General features: G+C 38.0%; 1 protein-coding gene across 1 annotated transcript; it reads left to right on the forward strand.

Moving 5' to 3' along the window:
• Positions 1-743: 743 nt before the first annotated feature.
• LOC142075330 (long-chain fatty acid transport protein 6-like) lies at positions 744-22,104 on the forward strand. The gene is made up of 12 exons (XM_075136529.1): positions 744-995; positions 1,516-1,637; positions 5,345-5,823; positions 6,747-6,959; positions 7,772-7,930; positions 9,636-9,760; positions 12,227-12,421; positions 13,836-13,926; positions 16,023-16,221; positions 16,606-16,703; positions 18,528-18,658; positions 21,561-22,104. Exons 3-12 carry the CDS (start codon positions 5,346-5,348, stop codon positions 21,735-21,737), a joined length of 1,866 nt encoding a protein of 621 aa, XP_074992630.1. The 5' UTR covers positions 744-995; positions 1,516-1,637; position 5,345; the 3' UTR covers positions 21,738-22,104.
• The last annotated feature ends 4,033 nt before the right edge of the window (positions 22,105-26,137 follow it).

Genomic DNA, 26,137 nt, shown 5'->3' on the forward strand with positions numbered 1-26,137 from the left:
TAAAATAAATTGTATGGAAAAAAGTAATGACCTAGATTTTCTAAAATCTGAATAGCATAATTATGCCTTAGAAAACATTCACACAAATATAGAAGACATTTCTTATAAAAAATTAAAAAGTACACAAACAGGAACGCAGCCAACCCATGTGTGTTTAGCAACATTTTTCAAAACCTATTCAGCTTGTAATTTCGAGTTTCAGAAATTAAAGGCTTGATTCATATGATTTGTTAGCCAACAGTATATATGTCTTCCTTTATTCATGTAATCTTATCTAATTCTTCAACCAATTAGGCAGCCAGTGACATATACTGTCATGTCTTTTTTCAGCATTTACATTCTATAACAAGAATGTCCTCTCAGTTTTGTACGACTAAACTTAAAAAATGTGTTAATCAGAAAATATTATCCAACCTAATCAGGCTTTTGTACCTATTGCAGAGAATATATGACAATGTGAGACAAATGCTATAGAAATGGTTGCTGTACACTGAATGTATTGTGTTTAGCAGTATACAGAAATATCACTAAGCTGCTTCTTTTACACTGAAACAGACTTTCAAAAGATTAGTCTTTTCCTTTGGTATAACTCTATGTCTTGCTGCTTATGGTCCTTTTAAGCATATAAACTAGCAGAGCATAATTGACTTCTTTCTCTTTTAATAATTAACTTCAATACAGTCAGCAAACACACTGTGTTCCAAAATACAATGTCCGATTCCTTTCACTTACATGGTCGAAGACAGCTGCAAAGCTGAGGAGCTACAGAACAGGAGACCTGGGACATCCAGGAGACAGAAAGGAGTCTTTAGCTGTATGTCTAGGCATGCGGTCACCAGTGAAACATTACGAGTGTGGAGCTTCAAGAGAACATCTGCTTGGATAAAACGAACATATTCAGATTACCCGTGCAACCTTCCTATGAGTGATACACAGAGGCAGAAAGGATCTAACTGAATACATGACACTAATCAAAACATAAAATCAAAAAGTTGGTAAGAAAATATTTGTTTACTTATCATTCAGATGCTGGAAAAAGCACTGGTTAAAAATTTAGCTAAATTATAATGTTTGCATTTCTTTTAGAGGTAATTTCTTGTTAGTTACACAAAACAATGTCCACTGTATCTATCTGAAGTCAGATTAGACTCATTCCTTTTATTTCCTTGCATTACACTTTTCTAAAGTTGTCTTCTCTGTCTCTATGCCTCAATCAGATAAACATCCTAATCTATTCCTATTAATTAAACAGTACGGTGAGCTTCAAAACTGAACTTTTGCTGCCTATTGATTAGATTGCTTTTAGCAAAGGTAGCATGTTGTTTTACTGAAAAAGCTGGCAGATTACTTAGCAAACAGAATATTCACTTGAATTCTTAGTGGATGTTTGGGCTCACTGTATTTGGAAACCTTTCCTGTTTGTCATTATTCATGTGGTTGCCTAAATACTGAAATACAGTTAATTGTGCATTTTGATACTGTTGACTACTTTCTTCTTTTGTGTTTTACTTCAAGCTCAAGCTCTAAATACCCAGAAATACTTAAGAATCTCAGTTTTCATTAAAAGGAAACGTTTTCAATCCTTGTGATTGCAGAGGAAAAGCTGAAAAGAAACAAAGAGGAACAAAGCAGAAAGAGTAAGTAAACAAAACTCTATGTTTCCCCATTTTCTGACTCTATAGCTCAAAAACCCTCTGACAAACCAAAACCAGTGAGCTTGTGACCATCTTTCCTGAATTCAATTGCAATTTTGTATTTCCAAATTTCAAAGCAAAGGCTCTGTAGCAACTGTTCAAAATACTAAGGCTATTAAAAGGCTATTAAAAGGCTATTTGTATCTTGAAAATACGTTTTTTCCACAGCAGAAGTTTGGGCAACTAGATGGATCACTACTTAAAGTTTGTATGAGAAAGACTTAGTCTTGTATGCACTTCTAGGGTCATTGTAATATTAACTATAAGGGCAATTACATAAAGGCTATGTATCTCAGGTATCTCAGAGACATCTCAGATAACTCAGAGAACTAGACCATGAACTTGACATCAGGGCCAACACACAGGGCTGCTTACATTCCCCTGGGACTGGAAAACATTTCTGGGTAGTCCTAACTGCTCTTTAACTGACTGAATGCTTCCGGTGTTCTTTCTCTCTCCAGTACGTCCCCTGCCTCCCAGAGCTACTCTGCACGTGTCCGCGAAGCTGTGGACATGTAGTAGCTCTGTGTCTGAGGTGGCAGCTCCATTGTTTTGTCCTCCCTTTTTCTAAGAGAATAATCCCAGACCAGAGCCAGGCAAAGAGAAAGGGAGTTCAGATTGAGAAGAGCTAGCAGTCAGTTTTTATTAGCGTAATACTTTTTGGCATAGATAAACAAATGAAGACTAAGGACTGGAAATACCAGATTGCCCATTAATTAAAACAAGGCTGAAGGAATTACTCAGTTATTTCAAGCTAATTGCTCAAATGGCCTTTCCAAGACTTCAGGGAAAATATCCCAGAGCATACTGACTCATTGGAATAAGTAAGTTTCTTTCTGACCATGCAGAGATACATATCTGGATACACATGCAGCAAAATTCCACAGTGTGAAACTTGGTGAAAAGAACGCAAAGGAGAGATAACACAGTCAGATTTCAAGCACTTATCTTGCACTTTGACAGAGGGCCTTCACAAAAAACAGCCCAAACCAAACCATGCCAAAACTTGACCATAGGTGATATTGTAAGAAGAATACAAAGGTTTTGCTTAGACTACAAATTAAGCATTGATAAGATCGGGAAAAACTGAGTTGTTTGCATTTACACCTAAATTGTAAGTTATTCATCACAGTGTACGAATAATTATTTTTTCCAAAATGCCTTGAGTTTGTCCAGATTTAAGAAAATATTTCACTGTCATGAGCAGCTCTTTCGTTTGGAGTGTGGATTAAATTCCTGTGCATGTACCTTTTGTGAATGTTTGAAGAATCCTAAAGTTCAGTAATCAAAAGCAAGCTAGGTGGTACTGCCAGGATACTGCAGCCAAAAGCAGGTACCAGGCTTGTCATTCCAGGCATAGGCAGGTCATGGCAGTATGGCTTCTGGACTGCAGCTGACTGACTACAGTCTCACTCAGAAAAGTGCAAACTCTTTCTTAATAGTCACTCTTTCCTAACATTCACTCCTTTTCTTCTCCATCTATTCTCTATCTACATTTTTTCTTTCATTTCCTTTATTTAACTTATGCTTAATTTTTCTGCCCCATAAACAGTATTTTGCTCGAACAATTCCAAAACAAGGGATTGGTGGGCCTTTCCATGCACATTCAAGTGTGAAAAGGGTGAATCTAAATTAATCCTGAAACAACTCTGAAGACCAAAATTGTTTCATGTAGCCTGCTTTAGTCTTTTTTCTGGCTATATTTGGCAATAAAAGTAATATAAGAATGCTACAACCAGCCTATTATTTATTGAGTTCTGATCTTGCCTAAAAGAAAACTAGGACTGAGCCTAGACTTATGTCATCATCCCTTTTATTTATCTTCTCTTAAGATTTTGTCTACGTGTTTATTGGTTCGGTTTATAAACTCTGCCATTTAGTCTTCCCCCAGAGCTAAATTTACTGTCTGGAGCAATAGAGAATCTTGCATGCGTGTACATGTGGCAAAGAAAAATTAGTAAACATTTCCGAGTCATAGTCGAGGAGAACTTAATAGCCATGAAAGTCATGAGGTCCTCTTTTAGTGCTCTTGGCCAGTAAATAACAACATTCTGAGAAAGCCAGAAAGTCAATGCGGGAGCTATATGAAGTGAAACAGAAGGTATTTTAATGGCACATCTATTGTAAGAGTAAACTTGTAGCTACTTTCATTTTTTTAATATAGAAAAGGAAAAAAAATTGGCCTGATATGTGACATGACATAATAGAGAAGGATAATCGACAGACTTCAGGATAACTAAGAATGTCACTTTACAAACTAGAGAGTTCAGGAAGATATGGGTTTAAAAATTTTGTTTACAACTTTAAAATGTCATGCATTACATACTTTAACTTGGTTTATATGTTTGTATGCAATTAATGCCACAATGCTTTCATTTTTAAGCTACTTTTTTACCCATACAACATTACATATGCTTTACAGTACATACAAGATCCTGCTTGTTGCAAAAAATCCACAAGATAGTATATTCACTGAATATTTTTAAAAATGTAAACAAACTTGATGAACATACCAAAAGTACAGCTTGTTGGTGAAATACTTCTAAACAACTGAGTGGAGGCCACATCATTTAGAAAAGCCTTCCAGACTGCTGAAGTGTTCCTGAACCCTAGATTGTCACAGAAGGTGTTTCAAATATTTGTAGTAATCATGGCTGAAACTTTAAAAAGGAGACTGGTCCATGTAACACATACCAAGTTGTAGGGATCTTGCATGATCTTCACAAGTCCTCCTCTATGACCATTTGAAAATATGGCAATTAATGGTTGCATTAACGAAGTTAATAACTGTTAGGCTATAAAGGTTTTTTCCAAATCTTAGTATGTGCTTGTGCATTATTTTGTTTGAAACTTCAGGGTAAATAATGAGACTTTGATTGTAAATAATGAAAATAATATAAATAATGCAAAGTTATTAATCACCATTTATTGCAAATGCCAGAAAATCCTGAGGTGAAAACTGGCTATTTCAGAAGATGCCGAAGGTTCACAGTGTATTGCATGAAATTTGTGTATGTTCATCAGACTCTTCAAACCTGTGGAGGATTAGATGGTGGTCTCAAATTCCATTGGACCAAAAAACAACTCAGGCAGCAAAGAAGAACATATTTGGTGCATCTTACAGATGCATGATACTTAACGTACTTTCATAATATACATATGATAGCACATGATTTAACTGTTTCCATCTTTTTTACGATTTGCCATGGCACAATGAACAATCTAGACAAAATTTTGACTCCAAGTTAAAAAAAAACCCAACTGTCAAATTGTTTCCTGAGTTTATATTTTCCTTCATTTGTTATTTGGATACTTTCTAAATCTCTAAATTTCCATCTTGTATTTAATTGTCAATGTCTTTTTTATTCTACTGTCACCCTGGCCACATTCTTTACTCTGAATGAACTCCTCTGTCCTTATAAACTGCACAATCTTTTTTACTCTTTACTCCCTTTTTCTTTTTTATATTGTTCTGGGCCTTTGTATTCTAGTAAACTCCAATATGGTATTTTACAAAGTTCTCGAATTAATTGGTGGAATTGTAATTAGCTTATTAACTTCCAGTCTCTGCCTTAAAACTCATTATTAATTATATTAATGTATTGTATTTTATATCTCTGAAGTAGCTAATCTATTATTTCCTCCCCAAGCATGCTATGCACATGGCTTTCGACAATTGCTGGAGGAATAGTGGTGCTGTGTGTCTCTCTGAAGATTTTTTCCCCATATTTCTGGGAAGATCTGATCTACTTCTTGAGGCGGAAGAGGTTAAAAGCAATGGTAAAGAAACGGGCAAGCAATGGAATTCTCTCCATAATTGACCTCTTCATGCAGAGAGTGGGAAAGATTCCCCACAAGCCGTTCCTCATCTATGAAGGGAAGGTGCACACCTATCAGGATGTGGACAGGAGGAGTAACAGGGTAGCGCAGCTCCTCCTACACTATGGGAATCTGAAAAAAGGCGACACTGTGGCCCTCCTGATGGGAAATGGACCTGATTTCATCCATGTGTGGTTTGGGCTGGCCAAGCTGGGCTGCGTGGTGGCTTTTCTCAACTTCAATGTCCATTCTAGATCTCTCCTGCACTGCATTAATACATGTGCAGCAAAAGCACTGGTGATAGGAGAAGGTAAGTTCTGTATGGTGTTTGACTTACCTCTGACTTTCTACTGCTTTATGTTTTTTATCAAAAATAAAAAATCACAGCCATTCATAGCTGCAAGTGCTTCATGTATACATACACATATGTTGGCTAAAAAAGAGGGGGAAGAGATAGTCCTGTTTAAATTTCAAGTGTATAAGCACCAAAAATATGTGGAATTAATTAGTATAATAAAAGGCTTAAATCTGAAACTGTCCAAGTATTGGACAATGTACCAGCAGAAACAATCATGCATCAGTAAGCAAACAGCCTGGGGAGATAATTTAGCATCATCTCATTTCCTTTTCTATTTATTGGCTTATGTAAATACAATTCCACTGACTACAGGAAGACTCAGATTCCCTTTGTTAGTGGTGATTTCCTTCAGCTCAAAATTTTCACATACAAATTTAGAACTACTTCAAAGTGGTGGTCCCAAAGTAGCATTGCTTGGAGCAAAGAGTACAGCATGTCGAGCTGTAATTTTGGGCTTCTTACTCGCATATTATGTAATACTGGGCAATTTATTTAACCTTTCTACTCCTCTTTTCCCATCTTTAATACAGGTTGGCAATACTTCCATAATTCTATATGAACGCATGAGGGCTCATTAGTTGGTATGTGTACCAAGCTTTAAAACAAATGCTATAACATACTGATTAAATTAAATCCTATATATTAGCATCACCAAGTAAGATCAGGGAGTTTTATCTATTACAATTAAAGCCATGTGAGAAGTGTAGGGAAATTAAACATCATGATTTTTTTCACTGTTCAATAGGTGGGTTAGTCCTGCTGCGGGCTGTGGTAGGTTCACTATATGCAGTGGTAGGGTATATAATTCCAATGCAGGTAATCAGGTCTGTAGATGTAATTATTTTAATAATTATACAATTTTTTTAACTTCGCAGATTGTTTGGGATCAATAGAGACAGAATTTATTTTTCATCTCTTGGAAAATAATGTTGCTGTCTGGCTGATGAGCACCAGTTCTCCTTTCCAGCACGTTCACTCTATAGCAGACAAATTAGACAAGGTGCCGGAGCACCCTGTTCCATCTCACCTTAAAGTTGTCACTGACACAAGAAACACAGCCATGTATATCTTCACATCGGGAAGTACAGGTGAGGATGTGTACCAACAAAGTACAACCGTAGCTCTCTGAAAATTAAGGTAGTATAAATTGAGCAACAAGACAGGCATATGAAAAGACAGAACTTGAATTTTTAAGTCAAGATAGGGAGGAATCCATTTAGTTAAAGCATAGTACACTTTAAACCATTTTTGCCTTGCCATAACAAGGGCGTAATTCCAGTTAGTGAACTTTCACACAGATATTCCATGGCTGAACTTTATTTCTTCAATATAAGGCCAATAAAGTCAGTCTCTAACAGCTGCTCAGATTCCATAGCGACAGAATTTCACAGGTCTATACTAAAAATAAACATGGCCAGCAGAAGTGCTTGAGCCTTGGGAGAAAACTTTTCCTCTGAGACTGGCCTTAATAATGAAGCTTCACCTTATTTCACTGGCAAGGAAAGGGGAATCCTTCCTCTAGTCAAGCCAAACAACTTTGTAAAAGTTATTCCTATTGCAAATAGTAGCTGAGTGGTTCAGGGCTCTTCAGAAGCTTTCCCATTCTCGCTTTGCGGCGAGGGAACGCTGTGTGCAGTCGGTCTGCACTCGCCCGTGGAGGGTATGGACCTTCTCCCCCAGACAAAGCCAACGAGAGGATTAAATAGCCTTTCAGGCAAAAAGACTGAAGAAGCTGAGAGACTCTGGAGATATACTCATGAGGTAAAGACTGAAGGACAGGACAGACAAAGAGTCAGAAGAAAAGACAACTCTCCCTGTACATTGCAAACAATTCTGTTTGCAGCAAAATTATTGATGCAAGCAGTACATTTATAATTATTTGCTGTTCTCCCTTTGACAGGTTTCCCAAAAGCTGCTATCATCACTCATCTAAGAGCTCTATCTGCCTGCTTAGTATTTACTCAGTGTGGTGCGGTTTCGCAGGATATTATGTATCTCACTCTTCCCTTATACCACATCAGTGCTTCTCTTCTTGGCATAGGTGGATGCATTGAATTAGGTAATATTTACCTTCTCAAGTTTACCTACCTGAAGTTTCATTAACTACAGAATGCTGTAACATTTTATTATTTGATGAGTAACTCCTTTTAGTAAGTAACTCAAATATTATGTCTACCAATAGACTTTTGTCATTTTCTCATTTTTATCACTTTTTCCAGTCTGCAAACAATATCTAAGATATATGCATAGTATAGTTTTTGAAGCTGAGAGCAGACACCAACTGTTGCATAGATCCAACATAACATGACTTGAGGTCTGTGTATTGCTAATACCACTGTGTATGTTCCATAGGTTTAACCTGAAATCATACTTGTATCCTACACCAAAAGTCTCAAAGGGCATTCACATAGGCATTTGAGAAGTCAGGCTTGATTTTTAGAGTCAGAAGATACAAACGCGTCATGGAAGTTTTAACTTTCAGAATAAGGTGAACTAAAGGTGTTTTGGAGCTTTTTGAGTCACATATTGGAGTAACACCCACAGAATTAGATTCATGATATTAAAGTGAAAGAAAGGAAGAACGACGGAGCATCCCCTTTTGATTCTGATAATGGGAGGTATTTGTAGAGGGCTAGCAATCAGATATTTTTTCAGATATGTCCCCCTTTCATGTTCTTAGAGTCTTGCCCAGATGCTGGTTTTTGGTATGGTAAGTATATACCTGAACTGTTCTAAAAGCCATTTCAATGCTTTGTTTCTTCAAGAGTAGCACGGGCAGGCATGCTGGGCTACAGCAACTGATAACAAGACTGCTGCCTAACAGAAACACAAAAGGGATGGGAAAAGTAGTGTATAAAAAGGTTTGAAGCTATGAATTGTCTTGGAACAGAAAACGTAGAGTAACAGCTGTCTTAGGTGGGCCATTCAGATGGGGACTCTGGGGATTCAAATGACAAGGCTTTGAGGTGAGTGAGGCTGAAGAGTTCTGAAAGGGCTTCAAGTCTTGCACGATACGGTACCTGGGTCAGGGAGGAACTGGCAAGCTAGGATCAAGCGGACTAGAAGGGATTCAGAACTTGGAAGGCACTGGGAAGCTTTATGTGGGAAAAACAGAACTCAGGCAAAAAGGAATTTTGGAAAGGATAGAAATAGAGAAATTCGTAAATTCTTGGCTGACAACACTTAGAAAAAACTGTGAAAAAGGGACAAGGTGGCAGACATGAGAGGTCTAGGATGAGGTGGCTTTTGGCATGGAAAGCTCTGAAGGAACTTCAGGGCCACAGAAACAAAAAATTGAGAATGATGAGCTGACAAGAAACAGGAAAAGGGGAGTGAGACAGAAACAATAGAGACCCTGAGCTGGTTTCCCTTCCACCACTTCTCACACAAATAGAGAAGCTGCAAGCTACCTTCTCCCCCATCCCAAGCTCTCTTTTTTCAGCATTACACCAGTCACCATCTTGAGAGAAACAAAATGGTTAGGCTTTGACCTATTCCTAACAACTGGAGACAACTGAAAGGTTGGCTTCTACTGCTTCTGATACTCTAAGTTTTTAGTTAATACTCCGAAAAAGAAGAAAGGCTCCATTGTGCTAGTCACATTTAACAGAAAGATCTTGCTGGAAATAGCTTACAATTTATTTAAATAGCTGAATTTATCATTAGTTGAATTAAGAGAATGACAACTTTTTTTTAACAGTGGTAGAAGATAAAATAGATTTTAAAGTTTTTTTTAAATTTTCTCGTCTGTTTTCATCACCTAGGAGCAACTTGTGTTTTGAAGAAGAAATTTTCTGCTAGCCAGTTTTGGAATGACTGTAGAAAATACGATGCTACAGTGTTTTTGTACATAGGTGAACTCTGTCGCTACCTCTGTAACCAGCCCAGTGTAAGTTATTGTTTGCAAATGCAGCTTTAAAATACAGCAAATTTATATTTTATAAGTCGTACAGATTTACTCATTTCTCAATGGTATAGTATTTTTAATGTTTGATAGATTTTTTCCAGCGTATACAAAATTTGGGTATTGTGTTCCTTGTAGTTCTATGATAGCAATCAAGTTTATATCAGCAAATATAGTGGTTACACAGAAACAAGCCTGGCAGGATGGGACAGTTATGCTCAGACACTAACATAAATTCCTCTGTAAAGCTAAGCTTGTTAGCTTTTCATCTGAGTGACAGGCAAGTGGCAGGTCAGTAAGGAAAAGGTATAAGCAGTAAAAGCTTTACCGGACTCAATGATCAAATGAGAGCATGAACCAGATTAAATGATTAACCATCTGCACTGCGCTGTTCCAAAGTAGTTACTTATTAAGAGAAGGATACTTTATTCAGTATTTAATGGCTGATAAGTAATTTTTGCATGACTTTGAAATTGCTGAATGAGTTTTTGTTTGTTTAAATTTTTTTCTGAAGATGTGGTCCAAAGGCACATTTTGTTCCATGGCTGTGCATATGATGATAAACTTATCTGTATAAAGCCATAGTACTAATAGTGTGGTGCAAAATCGTGGTCGCCCGTGGGATAACTGCTGAAGAACATGGGATATAAACCATGATCAGATTTTGGACAAAAGTAAGATGTCATCAAACAGAGCAGCAGCAGAAAAGCAAGTCTGAAAATATTTGTTATATTGCAACACTTGTTTCTCAATGATGGTGGAAAAGATTGGTTAATTTTCTTAACTTTATACTTGGGAGTTAGGAAGTTACTGAAGGGAGGTGACAAGAAGTATTCCTACCTACCACAGACAACATCATGTACAAGCACAAGGTTCAAATGATCTCCAACTGCATTGGGCAGAGATCGGCACAAGAACTAGCAACAAGGGAACATCTGAGAGAATCCAACTGGTTTGAACAGAGACTTATTATTGTGTGGTCCGGATGTAGGAGAGGGGTCAAAGACAAAAAAGTATGAGAGGGAACAAGCCAGGAAAGCTGCTGGCCAGAACTCAAGTCTGTACAAACATTATGTCAGTAGTCCATGGATCAAAAAAACAAAGGAATAATTAGCTAGGCCAAACTTGTTGTGTAAATGTCTCTCCTGCAGCAAAAGGCAGGAAGAACTCTCTTTACTTGGCTCAATAACAAGAATTTAACAGAGAAGATACTGATATTTAACTGGCAACTGGTAAGAAGAGGGACAAACAGAAAGATGGCCTAGCTGAATTGAGGAAGCTGAGAATGCCAACAGAAGTGGATCAGGGTAAACACAGAATCCTGTCACGATCAGGTATCTTACTGAATTATAATACACATAACCTCTGGTGTACTGCACAGGTTCTTCCACAGTAAAAGAAACCCGTGCAGGTTAATAAGCCAGCCATCTACATTTCACCTAGACTCCTTGTGCTGTAGCATGCCAGAGCACAGCAGTCCTGGTGTTGCCCAGGATGAGATGATGCCTAGATGAGGGACCTGTTGGAGTATGCTCTAGGTCATATCCAGGATGTCTGTCCTTACCTCCTTTCACAGAGCATGCCTAGGTCTCACACAGAAATTGAGAAAAAACATGGATTTGGGAACTAGGAGGCACTCCTGGATTCCTTCATGTAGACAGAGACCCTAGACACTACTCTCTGACTAAATATGTTTACAGGAACCCAGCATCCATGTACCTATTGGAATTAAATTTTAAACACAGTACCCCGTAGAAGGTAACAAAAAACCCAGAATGTATGTCGAGAAATGTTTTTAAAGAGAACCATACAACTTCTAAAATAAACATAATTTAAAATTCAAGGTAATGCAGGGAAGTCCTGCAGATTGTTATACCAGGGATGAAACAAGGTAAGCGTAACAGTTTCTCCTATGCTTATAATCTCTGAAGCTCCTGAGATTTGCTCTAAGTCCTAGAGTCTCACCAACTATTTTGGAAAAAAAAAAAAAAAAAAAAAAATATCCATTATTTAATCCTGAAGACCAGGTGCTGAAGAAGGGACAATATTAGGCATGAAGTAACTCTTCCAATCAGCCTGCCAACTGGTTCATAATTGGGTTTGATCACATACATTTTCTATGGGAAATGGCACTTACTTAAAACCTATTTATTTACATTTTCAAGATAAACTTTGTAATATACAACTCATTTATAGCATTTATAAATGAAAATACAAAGAAGAACTACAGAAATAAAAGTTTTCACCTTACAAAAATCCTTCAACCTCAGACCAACAAGAATTCTGATGATTTTGTTTGATTTTCACAAAACGAATATCCTTCTGTGAAGTATTTTAACCAAAGTGGCAGTTTTTAAAGGAAAATTGTTCTATTAGAAAATTTTAGATCAACTCTAGGTATTTAGACCCACTTCTCTCAGCTGCAGAATGTTTCTTTTTGGCTGTTCACAGAAAGAAGAGGACAGAGTTCACAAAGTGCGCATTGCTCTAGGAAATGGTATCAGATCTGCTGTCTGGAAAAAATTTTTGATGAGGTTTGGCCCAATTAAAATATTTGAATTCTACGGATCCACAGAAGGAAATCTTAGTTTCTTGAACTATACTAATAAAATAGGAGCTGTGGGCCGTGCTGGCATCTTCTCAAAGGTAAATGTAATCAAATCAACCAACCAACCAATTAACCAGCCAACCAAAAAAAAGCAGATGAAAGGCAGAAATTATAAAGAGCAGGAAAGTGTTCAAGGAAGAACCTGCTTACTACAGTCCAGATGTAGCAAAATTTGGTTCATGGAAACAGAAACCTTATTCTTAACCCCTGACTTGACTCTATTCTCTGTACATACATTGTGAAGCTAGAATAAATATACAGAACAAGTCCTCAGAAGCTGAAAGTACTGCTTCGTGTATCCTACTTTTTCCCCAGAAAATAAAAAAAAAACCCTGACTCTGTAGAAGTGCCTATCCACAGGATTGATTAATGATTTTTTTGTTGAAGTTTACTTATCATCCTGAAAAACCACAGATATTAAGTGATAAGGCAGAAATCAGTTTTGATTTGACTTTTGATATGAATCAGGAGATACATGTTCCAGAGCAAACTTACACAAATTTACTCTTTGACTGCATCTTCACTCATTAAAACAGCATCACACTTTCTTCTCTGAAATAAGACAAGCAAAACACAAAAAATCAAAATGCTCAGCAAATAAAGGAGAAAAATATAAATCTCAAGATATCTGAACTATAAGCTTTATATATATGACTACTGTTGAAACTCTCATTGGAGATACACATCTTCCACCCATAAAAATGCCTTGACAGTCTCAAATGCTTCTCCTATTTGTACAGACTCTTTGTGAATCTTGAACATTATACTACAATAAAATACTGTTCAAATGATACTAAAGATTCAGATCAGTAAACATCAAAACCAGATTAATGACTTCCAAATAATTTCTGCTTTTAATCTGAGATGCTGAAAATGCCCTCCCCTGGCCATAATAACAACTCTGCATTGGCTTTTGATCTTTTAGCAATCTTAACTGTGTGGACAGGGGATGAAGGCAAGAAAGCCTAAATCAATCATTGAGCTGTAAGTTTCCACTTGGATTTGGCTGGAGTAATTTTTGAGATGTCTGTAAATTTAATTTGGATTTTTTGTCAGAGAATCTTCTTGATTTGCATTCCAGTAATGTTAAGCCTCTACTTAGAAATGGATGGTAGTTTTGAAGCAAAATTGACAATTTGATCAAAAGCACTATTTCATTTTACTTTGTATAAATTATTTGAATTTGACCATACTCCAAACCAATGGATTTCTTTTTATTAATAAGGAGATGAACACTTCAACTGTATATGTATACTTAGTGTTGTTTACCATGATATGAACACTTTCTGACAATTGTTTCTCAGAATACTGTCAGTATATTTCAGGCTGTTCCAAATGTTCCAAAGTCAATAGAGTACTATCCATTAACTCAAAGCAATTTTTATCAGAACAACTGGAAAGTGACTAAGACAGTGAGGTTTTTAAGTATGCATATGTACTTCTTTTATTTAGTTCCTACATTCTTTTGAGTTGTTGAAATATGATGTCTGGAAACAAGAACTTATAAAGGATGAAAATGGAAGGTGTAAGAAAGCACCCATAGGTAAGGAAAAATATTAGTTATCTACTAACTAACAGATACCTCAATTTAGATGGTGATACTTTGGGGCAGGGATTAACTCTCTGTTCTGTAAGCAACAGTTCTTGACATACACTTAGAACTTGAAAATGACACAGGAAAAATATAATATCAATAGATCCAAATTGGGATCTCTTGCTAATATACCAAATAACATATCCAGATATTTATAACGTACCCAGATAGCCAAAAATACAATAATATAAGAACATAATCAGTATTCTGGGCTCGGAATGTTTTTATTCTCATCTGCAAAAACTTGTTCATATTCCTGAACAAATCAGATTTCTTAGTGCTGCTTTTTTCCCAAATAAAATGGACACAGTAATTCCTAGATATGCTATGTTCTGAGACCAGATGTTTACACATGCTTTCTAATTTCCAAATTTAAAGTTCTGAGGAAGGACAGTACCATTTCAAAATCTGGATAACATTTTTCATATTTTCACATTTAGTGACCAAAACAGATTTAACTATTTAGTACCTAGAGTTGCATAGAATTCCCAAACTCCTACTTAGAATGGAATACACCTACTCAAAGAGCTGAAGCTCCCAGGCTGAAAATAGGATGGCCTCACAGCTGAGAACATCTTTGAGAAAAATCCTGAAAACTGACTTTCACAAAAGACATAGAAATGCATTTTACTAAAGTCACATTAAATATCTGTGTGTCTGTGTACTCACGCATGAATCTATGTGTGTCAAAGTCAAGAGTTCTGGGAAAAAGGTCTTTAACATCATTAGTTTTAGTATGTAGATTTAACTATCATTGAGATAAAATTCCAGAAGGCAAAAAAGAGGCTTGTACAGCTGCCCTAAATGATAATATTTGTCATGCTAATGTCAGATCTCAATGACACATAGTAGTACTGGTCATTAAAGCAGCAATTATTATTAGTTATTTCTAATAATATATTATATTCTGGCAGTAGTACTGGAAACCAAAGTACCAATTATTAATTATTTCTGATAATATATTATTTGCTGATAATATCTAAATCAAGCAAAAGAATGATTTTTTTTTTACTTGAAAAGAGCTTGATTCCTCACTACAGTTACATTATAAACTGGACAAAAATTCTTGGTTTCTCAGTGAAATTGATAAAATGCCCAGTTTCATGACACAACTAGAAAAATTTTGCAGGTTGCTACACGTATTTTTTACATAACTCTGAAGCCATCACTCAATGTAATGTGAGACAGTAATGACAGTAAATTCCCAAACTGGAATAGAGAATCATCCTGTAAAATTGACTGGGGCTTAGGACAACTCTTTTATTCAACATTTTTGGTTTGGTTCGTTATAAAGCATGCATCCTATTTGTAGCGATGCCAGCTTCTCTTCCGAACGGGAATATGAATTTTCATTCCACTTTGCACATTTAGAGTTCAAAACAATAGAGAGGATTGAATACAAAAGGCAGATATATAGCTATGAGGAAAACTATTTGATTGAAAACATCTCCATACATCTGTTGAAGGAAGAACAATAAAAATCTTCAGAAGATGGAAATGTCTTTTAACCTCAGGAACAGACTGAGAAATATGCTAGTACCTATCATAGATATAGGGATATGCTGCAAACTCCAGACACTCCCTGGTGTTCAGAGGCCCAGGCGCATTATGGGTTACAATGTGCGTTTCCACACCAGCACAGTGCCAAGAGCAGTAGCAACCCTGTCCTCCAGACAGAAATACATAAAGCACAAAAGGTTAGGCACTATGTTTTGCCCCCATGTGTATTGTTTGACTACCAGCACCCTTTTCAAATGACAGAATAGTCATCCTTTCATTGGGCAAATGCTTTTCCATGGTAAGTGATGTACACCGTACTCCAAAAAGCTCTTCCCTAACGTCTAGCTTTTCAGAAGAAAAGGAAGCAAAATTATGTTTCCTCTTCCACTCACCTATTTCTGCTGTTCAGGAAATAGTTATGGAAATGTAGCAATAAGATGAGTTGAACAGATGTGGCTTTCCAAAAGATTTTTAATATGATACTTTATGTTCTAAATAACTCACTGTAAATACAGGGTTTTGCATCCCCTTTTCATGGCCTGCAGGTAAACCTGGTCTTCTAGTTGTCCAAGTTACTCAGGATACTCCATTTTCTGGATATGCTGGAAATAACGAAGCCTCAGAAAAGAAACTCCTGCGTAATGTGTTTGTGAAAGAAGATGTATATTTTAACACAGGAGACCTCCTAGTGATGGACGAGGATGGCTTCCTCTACTTCACTGACCGGGTGGGAGACACTTTCAGGTACAGTAGAGAGTTAACAGTAAATCCAGTGAGCTTGGAAGAAATCATACATATGCAGGACTGGATGACACAGGTCAGACTTGAACCTGATGAATATCAATTTTGTTTCAACAGAAACATTACGGATCGCAATCAAAGTCCACCAAAGTTCACACCGACACAGTAGAATTTTTCAAATTTGAGTCAAATGGTACTTCTATTTCTTTTCAGTTTGGGGTCTCAAATGAGATGGCACTAAATCAGAATAGGATTTATCAGTCTACACTCTTCAGTTAAGAATAACAGTAGTCCACCTTAAAAGTAGTGCTCCATCACATATAGCCATGTATAGAATAAAAGTTTTTTAGCTAATATCTACGTTATTTTAAAAAATATTTTCAACAGGTGGAAAGGAGAAAATGTTGCCACTGTAGAAGTCGCGGAGATCATTGGTATGATGGATTTTGTCCAAGAAGTTAATGTTTACGGTGTAAGCATAAAAAGTAAGACATTCCCTATAGTTTGAGAATATAAAATGAAATAGTAATTTCCTACTCTATCCTTTCTGTTCTTGCAACAGAATCCATACTTACATGTAAGGAAATAAATGGTATCAACTAGGCAATTTGGACTTTCCTACAGTGCTTTAAAATTTCAGTTTCAATAAAATGCTGTAGTTAATAAACATGACATGCTGAAATTTTGTAATGAATGGCAGAAACATCGGGATGGATTAAAACTCGTAACACAGATGTCAGAAGTACAAAGTTAACAACATCAGAAGACTTCTCTTAGGCTACAGGCTTTCATCTGAAAAAGGGAGCATATTAAAAGATGACATGTTTGAAACACCTGTCACTACCTTGTAAGTACAGTTCTAGAAGATATATATTTTTTCATAATTGGAATGTTCCCAATCCTATATGGTGCTTCATAAAAATATACAATACCATGCTGAAAAACTCTAGGCAACCAAATTACAAGATGAGGTGGAAAATTGCTCAGAAGGTGCATCCACTGAATGAACAGGTTGAGGAAGGCAAACTTTCTTGTGGTGCCGAAGAGCTGTTCTATGTTTTCTTTGGATTAAGGCAAACAAAGTCTAGTATTAAAAGAAACTAGTCACATGAAGAAGAAGCCATCAAGAGACAAGCTACTACTTAGCACTGAGAGATGGGAGACACAATGGATTCAAAGAAAGAGGATATATGAAAATAAAATTAACAAAAGGCCGTAATCTGAATGGTTGATCAGCAGGTGGTTGTCAAATGCCAATATGTTAATTTGTGAGACATGGCATCCTCAAGTGCATGCAAATAAAACTGTAACCTAAGTTGGAAAGCATATCTCATTTTCATCTACAGTTGGAGCTATTGCTATCTCAGGCAGTAAATCGCACATCAGAACAAAACCTCAAGAGCTTAAGGATCACATTCATGCTTGGTTGCTATGTTAGTAAAATCTAGATAGCATAGTCTTTCATATTTCTGAACCGACTTGAGTCTCAAATATTGCCAAAACAAACTTTATAGAATATTACCAATTAAACAACTGCAAGTTAATTTTCATGAAAAAGGAACACCCATATTTTGTCTTTCCAGTGCCTTGGCCACATCTCAAAGCTGCTCTTTCATTCTGAACAGATTTAACCATGGCAGTTCATTTCTTCCAATTTAGATGTTTTCTCCATTTGGCATTTTTACTTGTGTTTGAAGAAACCGAAGGCAGGAACTATGTTTGTTACATCTTTTTTAAAAGGGTTTTGTTTCTGTTTTTACATCAAACATAATTTGGTGATTGTAATTTACTAAGAGGCACTTCCCCTATCTGTCACTAATATGTCTGTGGCATAGAGCAGAAAACACTCAGCGCTGCTTATACAATGTACAATAGTCACTAGACTTTATATAGACCAAGTACAGTCTCATAACATGTCTATGTGCATCTTTTGCACCAGTCCTTGGGGAATTGCGTTCAGCTTTTTACTGAACTAACAGTCACTCTGATTTCATTAGGCCACTATGCTACCAATGTTAAGATTGAGCAAGGTAGGAAGAAAACCTAGCAGCCAGCTGCCAGCCATACAGAATTCCTAATAAAAATAGGTTGGTGACATTTTTTTAATTGAATAAAAACTCTGAAAGTAACTTTAAGTTTTCCAATATAAAGTATCGTGTATCTTATACTCAGTGACGTCTGAGAGGATAGGGAAGATATTTCACAGTATCAAAATAGTTGCTCTGACCAATACTAAATCCCTCCAAATGTCATACAAGACTCACATACATACACTCTTACTTGTCATAATATTTTTCAATTTTTTTTAGACTATGAAGGAAGAACAGGGATGGCCGCTATTGTGCTTAAACCTGACCAGCCCTTTAATGGAGAAAGACTTTATAAGCATGTTGTGGACTTCCTTCCAAGTTACGCCCAACCACGCTTTGTGAGAATCATGGTAAGACAATCAGTTGCCTCCTACTTGTGTTTATCTTCTGTCTGACCTGAAAATTGGTCTCGACAATCACGGAATGCAGGAATTAATTTATGAACAGTATCAAGAATTGAAACACAAAAGGTAATACTAGTTTGAATTATTGTTATTATTATTATTATTATTATTATGAAGTTAAGCAAATATTTGATGAATTAAACTTGTATTTTGTTTTAAGTATCCATTCATACCTAAAAATCCTAGGTGTGATAAATAACTTGGCAAAGTTGTATTTTGTTTCAAAGCTCTTCATCTTTAACTAGTGTGTTCTTCTAGCCATTGGAAGACTAAGCAGATGCACATGGGTAATATTACACGTAACAGTGTCCTCCTATAAAAGGATGACATGATCCATTTAAAATCTTTTCCTAATATGGTTGTTCTTGAAGTGATTATTATTCACTGTAACTGACAAAGCATCAAAGAAATATCTAGGTCTTTGCAACAGATAGTAAGACAAATACAGTGAAGATCTCATAATCTGAGAACTAAAATGTACCCACATGTTTTAGAGTATAAAAGCAGAACTGGGATACAATTCTTTTTAAACATGGACCTTAAAAGTGCAAGGATTACACTCCTTGTGTAGTCCCCACAGGATGACCTGCAACAGGACAGGAGAACATGAACTGCAAAGAGCAGGAAAGGGCCCCACATTACATCTTCTGACAGTCTGTAGCAGACAGTTTTCTGCTGTCAGGGGATGCTGAGAGGCATTTGGCAGTTTTGCCTCTCCCTAAAGATTGACAAATCGTGTGAAAGGCACAAATTTGATTGAGAACAAGATGGGAATGTAACAGAGTGAGTGAGACTGGAGAAGAAGAAGAGAAAAAGAATGTATACATTTAGAGAGAAGTGTAATTTTTAAGAGACTTTAAAGAATTGAGGAAAGCTATTTTTTCACTAATACATTACTGTACTAAGCAAATGTATCTTCAAATGCAGTTAGCATAGGTTATACTATCTATGGTGCCTCAGGACAGCAGTGCCCTCTTCTGGGAAAAACCTTTGGAACAGACTTGTCTTTATGGTTCTATTAGATGAAGAAAATTTATACAGAGCTCTAGGGTCTATGTATATAGAACTGATTAAACCTGTTTGCATTTATGTGTTCTCTGACTAAAGTTTTTTTTAGCTAATTGAAGGGAGCTGACTACCAAAGATACTATCAGTACTAATTCATAAATATTTACACATGTAAATTCTTATTAAAGAAGATAAAAACATTTTTATTAAAAAACAAAAATTATAAAAAACGTATTACTTTAAAAAACATCTTAGGGGAGGATAATAGGATGACTGCTGAACTCAAAATTTTCTAAGTGGACAGAAAATGAAGTCCCTTCTGAAAAAAAAGATGTGTCTTGAGAAAGAGTTCATCCTAATCAAGAGTGACACACAAAAATATGAAATTCTCAGGCAAAATTGGATTTAAGATAATATCAACCTTGAAAATTTTTCAGCAGTCCATATGTAGGCTCTTTCTAATATGACTTGCAACCATGGTTGACTGATATTGTGAAAACCAGACAGACTGAGAGTTGTTCTTCTCAACTTCTCTGACTTGACTCTAGAAGAACAGCAGAGGCCTAGGGACAATAATGCAAAGAACCAGAGTATTCTGAGGCTCTGAGATAGTAGTTTTTTCACTTGACCTTTGCTAACTTCATTTCTTGTTTGCAGAAAGAGATTAGGAAGAGGTTTCTAAGAACATCCAGGGAGTGATTTCAGTTTTGCATTATTTGTGCTCTTTTTTGGTTTGCGTTTTTTGGTTTTGGTTTGTCTTTTTTTTTTTTTTCAAAATTCATATTTCCATGTAGAAAAATCTGACTTTATTAAAATAACATCATTTAAATAGAAATCTCAGCAATCTGCATTCATAATACAGTCTTTATTAAACTTTTAATCTTATCATTGCAACTTTTTAAATAATTACCAAGACAAATTCATGCTAGCTATTCAATTTGGAGCAATCTCACTTGGTAATGATTGAACATTACTACCACCCGGCAGCTATTCAGTATCTGTGTAAAATGACTTGGTGGTCTAAGTGTGGTTCCTATCATAAGCGCTGCCAAAAGAGAGAATGAACTGGCAAACTTACTAGCAGTCTCAGCTCAGAAGCCAAAGACTAAATGATCTAGGAGTTGTGGAAATGGAGTAGCAGTATGAAGAGAAAATCAGACATGTTACAGGTCAAGAGAGAAAAACAAGTAAGAACTGAAAAGCGGCCTGTTTCAGCATATGAACAAAAAGAAAATGTTGGCTACATTGAAAACACCATACAAATAATAACAATGCCTGAGAACAGTGTGTTTTAAACTTTTCCCTTAATGTGAGCCACATTTTAAATGAGATTATTTTACATACCACTTCTGCTCTCATATGCTGACTATTGTATGCAGACCAACTTGTTCATGAATTGGCATTTGAATAACTGCTGTACAGCAACTGCTTACAGAGAAAAAAAACACAGGAAGGCATATTTGTATTTAATGTCTTAAATGAAGTTTAGCAGTTGGAAATCAGAGGAGAGCCATAAAATCAGCTCTCTGCAGAGCATCACCCAAATGTCCCATAAATTACAGATTTTGTGATCAGCTGCACTAATGAAAGTTAAAGAAAATGCTTATTTCGACACAGAAACTTGCAAGCTTGCATGTGGCTTTGATAGAGAAATGAATAAGAAATAAAAGCTGCATTTAGATTTAGATTTCACTGCACCTGTGAATCAGATCATTCTGTCTAACTGAAGACATTCTATAGCAAAATTGTATGATCCATTTTATTCAGTAATTGCATCATATTTTCACTGATATAGGCTGAAATGGAATACTGCACTTTACTTGAATTATTTCTTTTTTAGGATGTTATGCAAATTACTGCAACTTTCAAGCATCAGAAAATGCATCTGGTGAATGAAGGATTTAATCCAGAAATTATATCTGAACCTCTGTATTTCATGCATGAACCTGCACATTCCTATATTCCTTTGACAAGAGAGATATACAAGAATGTGGTTTCCGGTGAAATACGTTTATAAAGCATACAAATAAAATTACTCTAGAATACAGAAAGTAAATTTCAAATGTAGTCCTGCAACTATTTCAACAAAAGCCAGTATGCAATGTTTGTTCTAAAAACATAAGATAATAAAATTAGTCTTACTGTGATAGAATTTGTCTCTTCATAAGACAGAGCCACAATAGTTATGTGCATTGTGTAAGCTGCACTGCATCTGTTTATATTACTTCCGGGGCTCACACATGCAAATTTTTATTTTACATTTCTCACTGATTCAAATTACTTTTTTCTAAGGCACCAGTATCTTAACTTAGTTGAATATTTTACTCCTTTAGATCATAATACTGATTCTGCTTTTAGAATGCATAAATGATTAATGAATAATATCATAGTGTCCTGGTTTCGGCTGGGATAGGGTTAAATTTCTTCCTAGTGCGGTGTTTTGGATTTAGTATGAGGAGAATGTTGATAACACACTGATGTTTTCAGTTGTTGCTAAGTGCCCTCCTAGTCCAAGGACAGCTCCCGTGCCTACTGACTGAGCTAGGTACACAAGATGGGAGGGAACATAATCAGGACAGCCAGCCCAGCTGGCTAATGGGGTATTCCATACCATGTGACGTCATGCTCAGTATATGAAGGGTAGGCGTGATCCAGGAAGTGCCGATCGCTACCTGGTTATCGGTCAGCGCGGGTGGTGAGCAATTGCATTGTGTATCACTCATTTTGTATATTCTATCATCATTATTATTATTATTTTCCCTCTTCTGTTCTATTAAACTGTCTTTATCTCAACCCACGAGTTTTTCTCACTCCTACCCTTCCAATTCTCTCCCCGTCCCACTGGGGGGGCGGGGGGAGTGAGTGAGCGGCTGTGTGGTATTTGGCTGCCTGCCAGATTAAACCACGACACATAGGCATTAATAAAATACAAAATGGGCAGTCAGAAACATAAGCAAAATACTGCACAAGCACTGCATGTAGACTTCAGTTCAATGTTTTTTAATTACATTATGTAATCTTTAATTGCAATATTTTATGTGATGCTCAATTTCAGATTTTTATGGAAAATAAACATTCAATGTCAAAATACAGTTGTAGTATTTAGTGGTCATTGTTCTTCACAACTTATACCAGAACTAACACAGATTAAACTATTTGCAAAAATTCATCCCTGCTGGCACATGACCTCTTCCTTTACTTACCAATTGTCATATTCTTGAAATAGAGTTCTCATGAAAACAGGACAGAAATGACTGTAACTTCCACATTTTGCTGGAAGTGAACACTTAGAACCTGTTAAAAGGTGCTATAAAGTTTTGCAGGCAGAAGCAGATCAGAGAATATAATATTAGCACACCTGTAGGATGTACTTTGCTTGATATCTGATTGTACATATCTGATTACATTTAGAAATCAAACAAGTCCACACTTATGTGAGGGAAAATCTCTCTATTGTGATTTCCCTGATCTTTTGTTTGTATGAATAAAAGATTGTATTAAACTAATTCTTGCCCCATTTGGAGCCCATTTTACAGACTTGCATGGTTAGCTTTTTCCCAAACATGAGACTTACTTTTTCTTGGTTTTCTGTATGTGCTATTACTACTATTGCTAATACTGCTACTACTGCCGTAATGCACTGAAACCTGAAAACGGACCAAAACACTATTGGTCTACTGTAGAAGCACAGAACAGAAGCTGGCTGGACTCCACAAAAGCTCATTATCTGACATAAGAAACAATTCAATTAACAAATAAACTCGGTTATGACCATAAAGGCCTGTAACCCTTGATGATGCAGTGTATCTCTCAAGATCCATCAGGGTGCCTCTGCCATTCCAAGTTATAAGAAGTGTGTGTGACAAGACTTAACACAGCCATGGGAAATGGGCTGCTTGAGATCTAGAAGCTGGTAAATAAAACAAGTGTACAGAACTGGACAGCATACTATATTCCAGCATACTACATACACCTATGGCACATTGACATCTCCCATGAAACACAAGGTTTCTGAGCTTGGAGTGAGATAAGCAGACCTCCATGAAAAAAACAGTCTTCCAAGTTCTTACTCTTAAGAATTGGCCGTTTGTGGACTAGGAAGAATACAGAGCACAATATGGGTTTGATGAGGGCCCAAGGAATTCCAATGGTCTGAATTCAATATGTGACTGTAGATTACCCAAAAATCTCCTTTGACTGAGGCAATGAACTTCTAATGGCTTGCTAAGAACTCTCAATTTCTAGGCATCCTAGTGTCAAGAAAGGAAGAGATCAGCTACTCATGACTCTTGAATATAGTGGTTCCTCCAACTACTTCTGTTGTGGTCTTCTAACACACATCGCCAAAAGAAACGTGGCGACCCAGACCGAGCCCCTACGCAAACATACATCTGTCCAGGTCTCTGGCTGCAGGGAGTGCCTGAGCCTGTCCCTTGTACAGGAGGGCATCAGAGATGACACCTGTGTGCGCTGTGACCAGGTGGATGATCTGCTCAGCCTGGTGGCAGAGCTGAAGGAGGAAGTGGAGAGGTTAAGGAGTATCAGGGAGTGTCAGAGGGAGATAGATTGGTGGAGCTGCACCCTACCATCCCTGAGGCAAGGGCAGCACATGGAGGCTCCACAAGAAGCGGAGGATCCCCTGCCCTCTTGCCACCAGGCAGAAGGAGGGGACCCAGGCGACTGGGGGGAATGGACACAGGTCCCTGCTCAGGGCGCCAGGCGAATCCCTGCCCGGCCTCCCTCACCCCAACCTTCCCAGTTGCCGTTACAGAACAGATACGGGGCTCTGGATCTTGAGGGCCAGACAAACGAGGACGCAGATGAAGGCTCATCCAGGGGGTTGCCCGAGGCGAGTCAGTCAGCCCCACGCATTACGACTGCCTCTGCTAAGAAAAAAAGGAGGGTAATTGTCATAGGTGACTCCCTTCTGAGGGGGACGGAGGGCCCAATTTGCCAGCCAGACCCATCCCACAGGGAAGTCTGCTGCCTCACTGGGGCCCGGGTGAAGGACATCACTGGGAAACTCCCTGGTCTGGTACAGCCCTCCGATCACTGCCCGCTACTGGTTATACAGGCTGGCAGTGAGGAGGTTGCAGAGAGAAGTCCCGAAGGGATCAAAAGGGACTTCAGGGCACTGGGGCGACTGATGGAAGGATCGGGAGCACAGGTAGTGTTTTCCTCGATCCCTTCAGTGGCAGGGCGGAACACTGAAGGGAACAGGAAAACTCATCGGATCAACACGTGGCTCAGGGGCTGGTGCCATCAGCGGAATTTTGGCTTCTTTGACCACGGGGAGGTTTACACGGCACCGGGCCTGCTGGCGACAGATGGAGTTCAGCTCTCTCACAGGGGGAAAAGGATTCTCGTGTATGAGTCGGTGGGGTCATCGAGAGGGCGTTAAACCAGGTTCGAAGGGGGAAGGGGATAAAACCAGGCTCACCAGAGAAGAGCCTAGGGGCGGCACGCCAATGTCGGGGGAGAAATCGGCAGCCCAGCTCAAGTGCATCTACACCAATGCACACAGCATGGGCGGCAAACAGGAGCAGCTGGAAGCCATTGTGCAGCGGGGTAGCTATGACTTAGTTGCCATCACGGAAACGTGGTGGAATGACTCTCACGATTGGAGTGCTGCAATGGATGGCTATAAGCTCTTCAGAAAGGACAGGCGAGGAAGGAGAGGCGGTGGGGTAGCCCTGTATGTTAGGGAATGCTTCGACTGTCTAGAGCTCAATGGTAGTGATGATGTGGTTGAGTGCTTGTGGGTAAGGATGAGGGGGAAGGCCAACAAGGCAGGTATCCTGCTGGGAGTCTGTTATAGACCACCTAGCCAGGACGAGGAGGCAGACGAAATATTCTGCCAGAGGCTGGCAGAAGTCTCACAGTCGCTAGCCCTTGTTCTCGTGGGGGACTTCAACTTTCCAGATGTCTGCTGGAAATACCACACGGCAGAGAGGAAAGAGTCGAGGAGGTTTCTGGAGTGTGTGGAGGATAACTTCCTGACGCAGCTGGTAAGCAAGCCCACTAGGGGAGGTGCCTCGCTTGACCTGCTGTTCACAAACAGAGAAGGACTGGTGGGAGATGTGGTGGTCACAGGCCAGCTTGGGCTTAGCGACCATGAAATGATAGAATTCTCAATACTTGGTGAAGTAAGAAGGGGGGCCTGCAAAACTGCTACCATGGACTTCTGGAGGGCAGACTTTGGCCTGCTCAGGTCACTGGTCGAGAGGGTCCCTTGGGAGACAGTCCTGAAGGGCAAAGGGGTCCAGGAAGGCTGGACATTCTTCAAGAAGGAAGTCTTAAAGGCGCAGGAGCGGGCTGTCCCCATGTGCTGTAAGAAGAACGGGCGGGGAAGGCAACCGGCCTGGCTGAACGGGGAGCTCTGGCTGGGACTCAGGAAAAAAAGGAGAGTTTATCACC

This window comes from Calonectris borealis, chromosome Z, assembly GCF_964195595.1.
Source record: "Calonectris borealis chromosome Z, bCalBor7.hap1.2, whole genome shotgun sequence".
In the NCBI taxonomy this organism is placed as follows: Eukaryota; Metazoa; Chordata; class Aves; order Procellariiformes; family Procellariidae; genus Calonectris; species Calonectris borealis.

What these genes read in the sequence shown, in the direction of transcription:
- LOC142075330 (XM_075136529.1), top strand. Translation starts at nt 5,346, where the DNA reads ATGCTATGCACATGGCTTTCGACAATTGCTGGAGGAATAGTGGTGCTG. An exon ending in CTTCACATCGGGAAGTACAG is followed by an intron (nt 6,960 to 7,771) that starts GTGAGGATGTGT and finishes TCCCTTTGACAG; the next exon opens with GTTTCCCAAAAGCTGCTATC. An exon ending in CACGCTTTGTGAGAATCATG is followed by an intron (nt 18,659 to 21,560) that starts GTAAGACAATCA and finishes TTTCTTTTTTAG; the next exon opens with GATGTTATGCAAATTACTGC.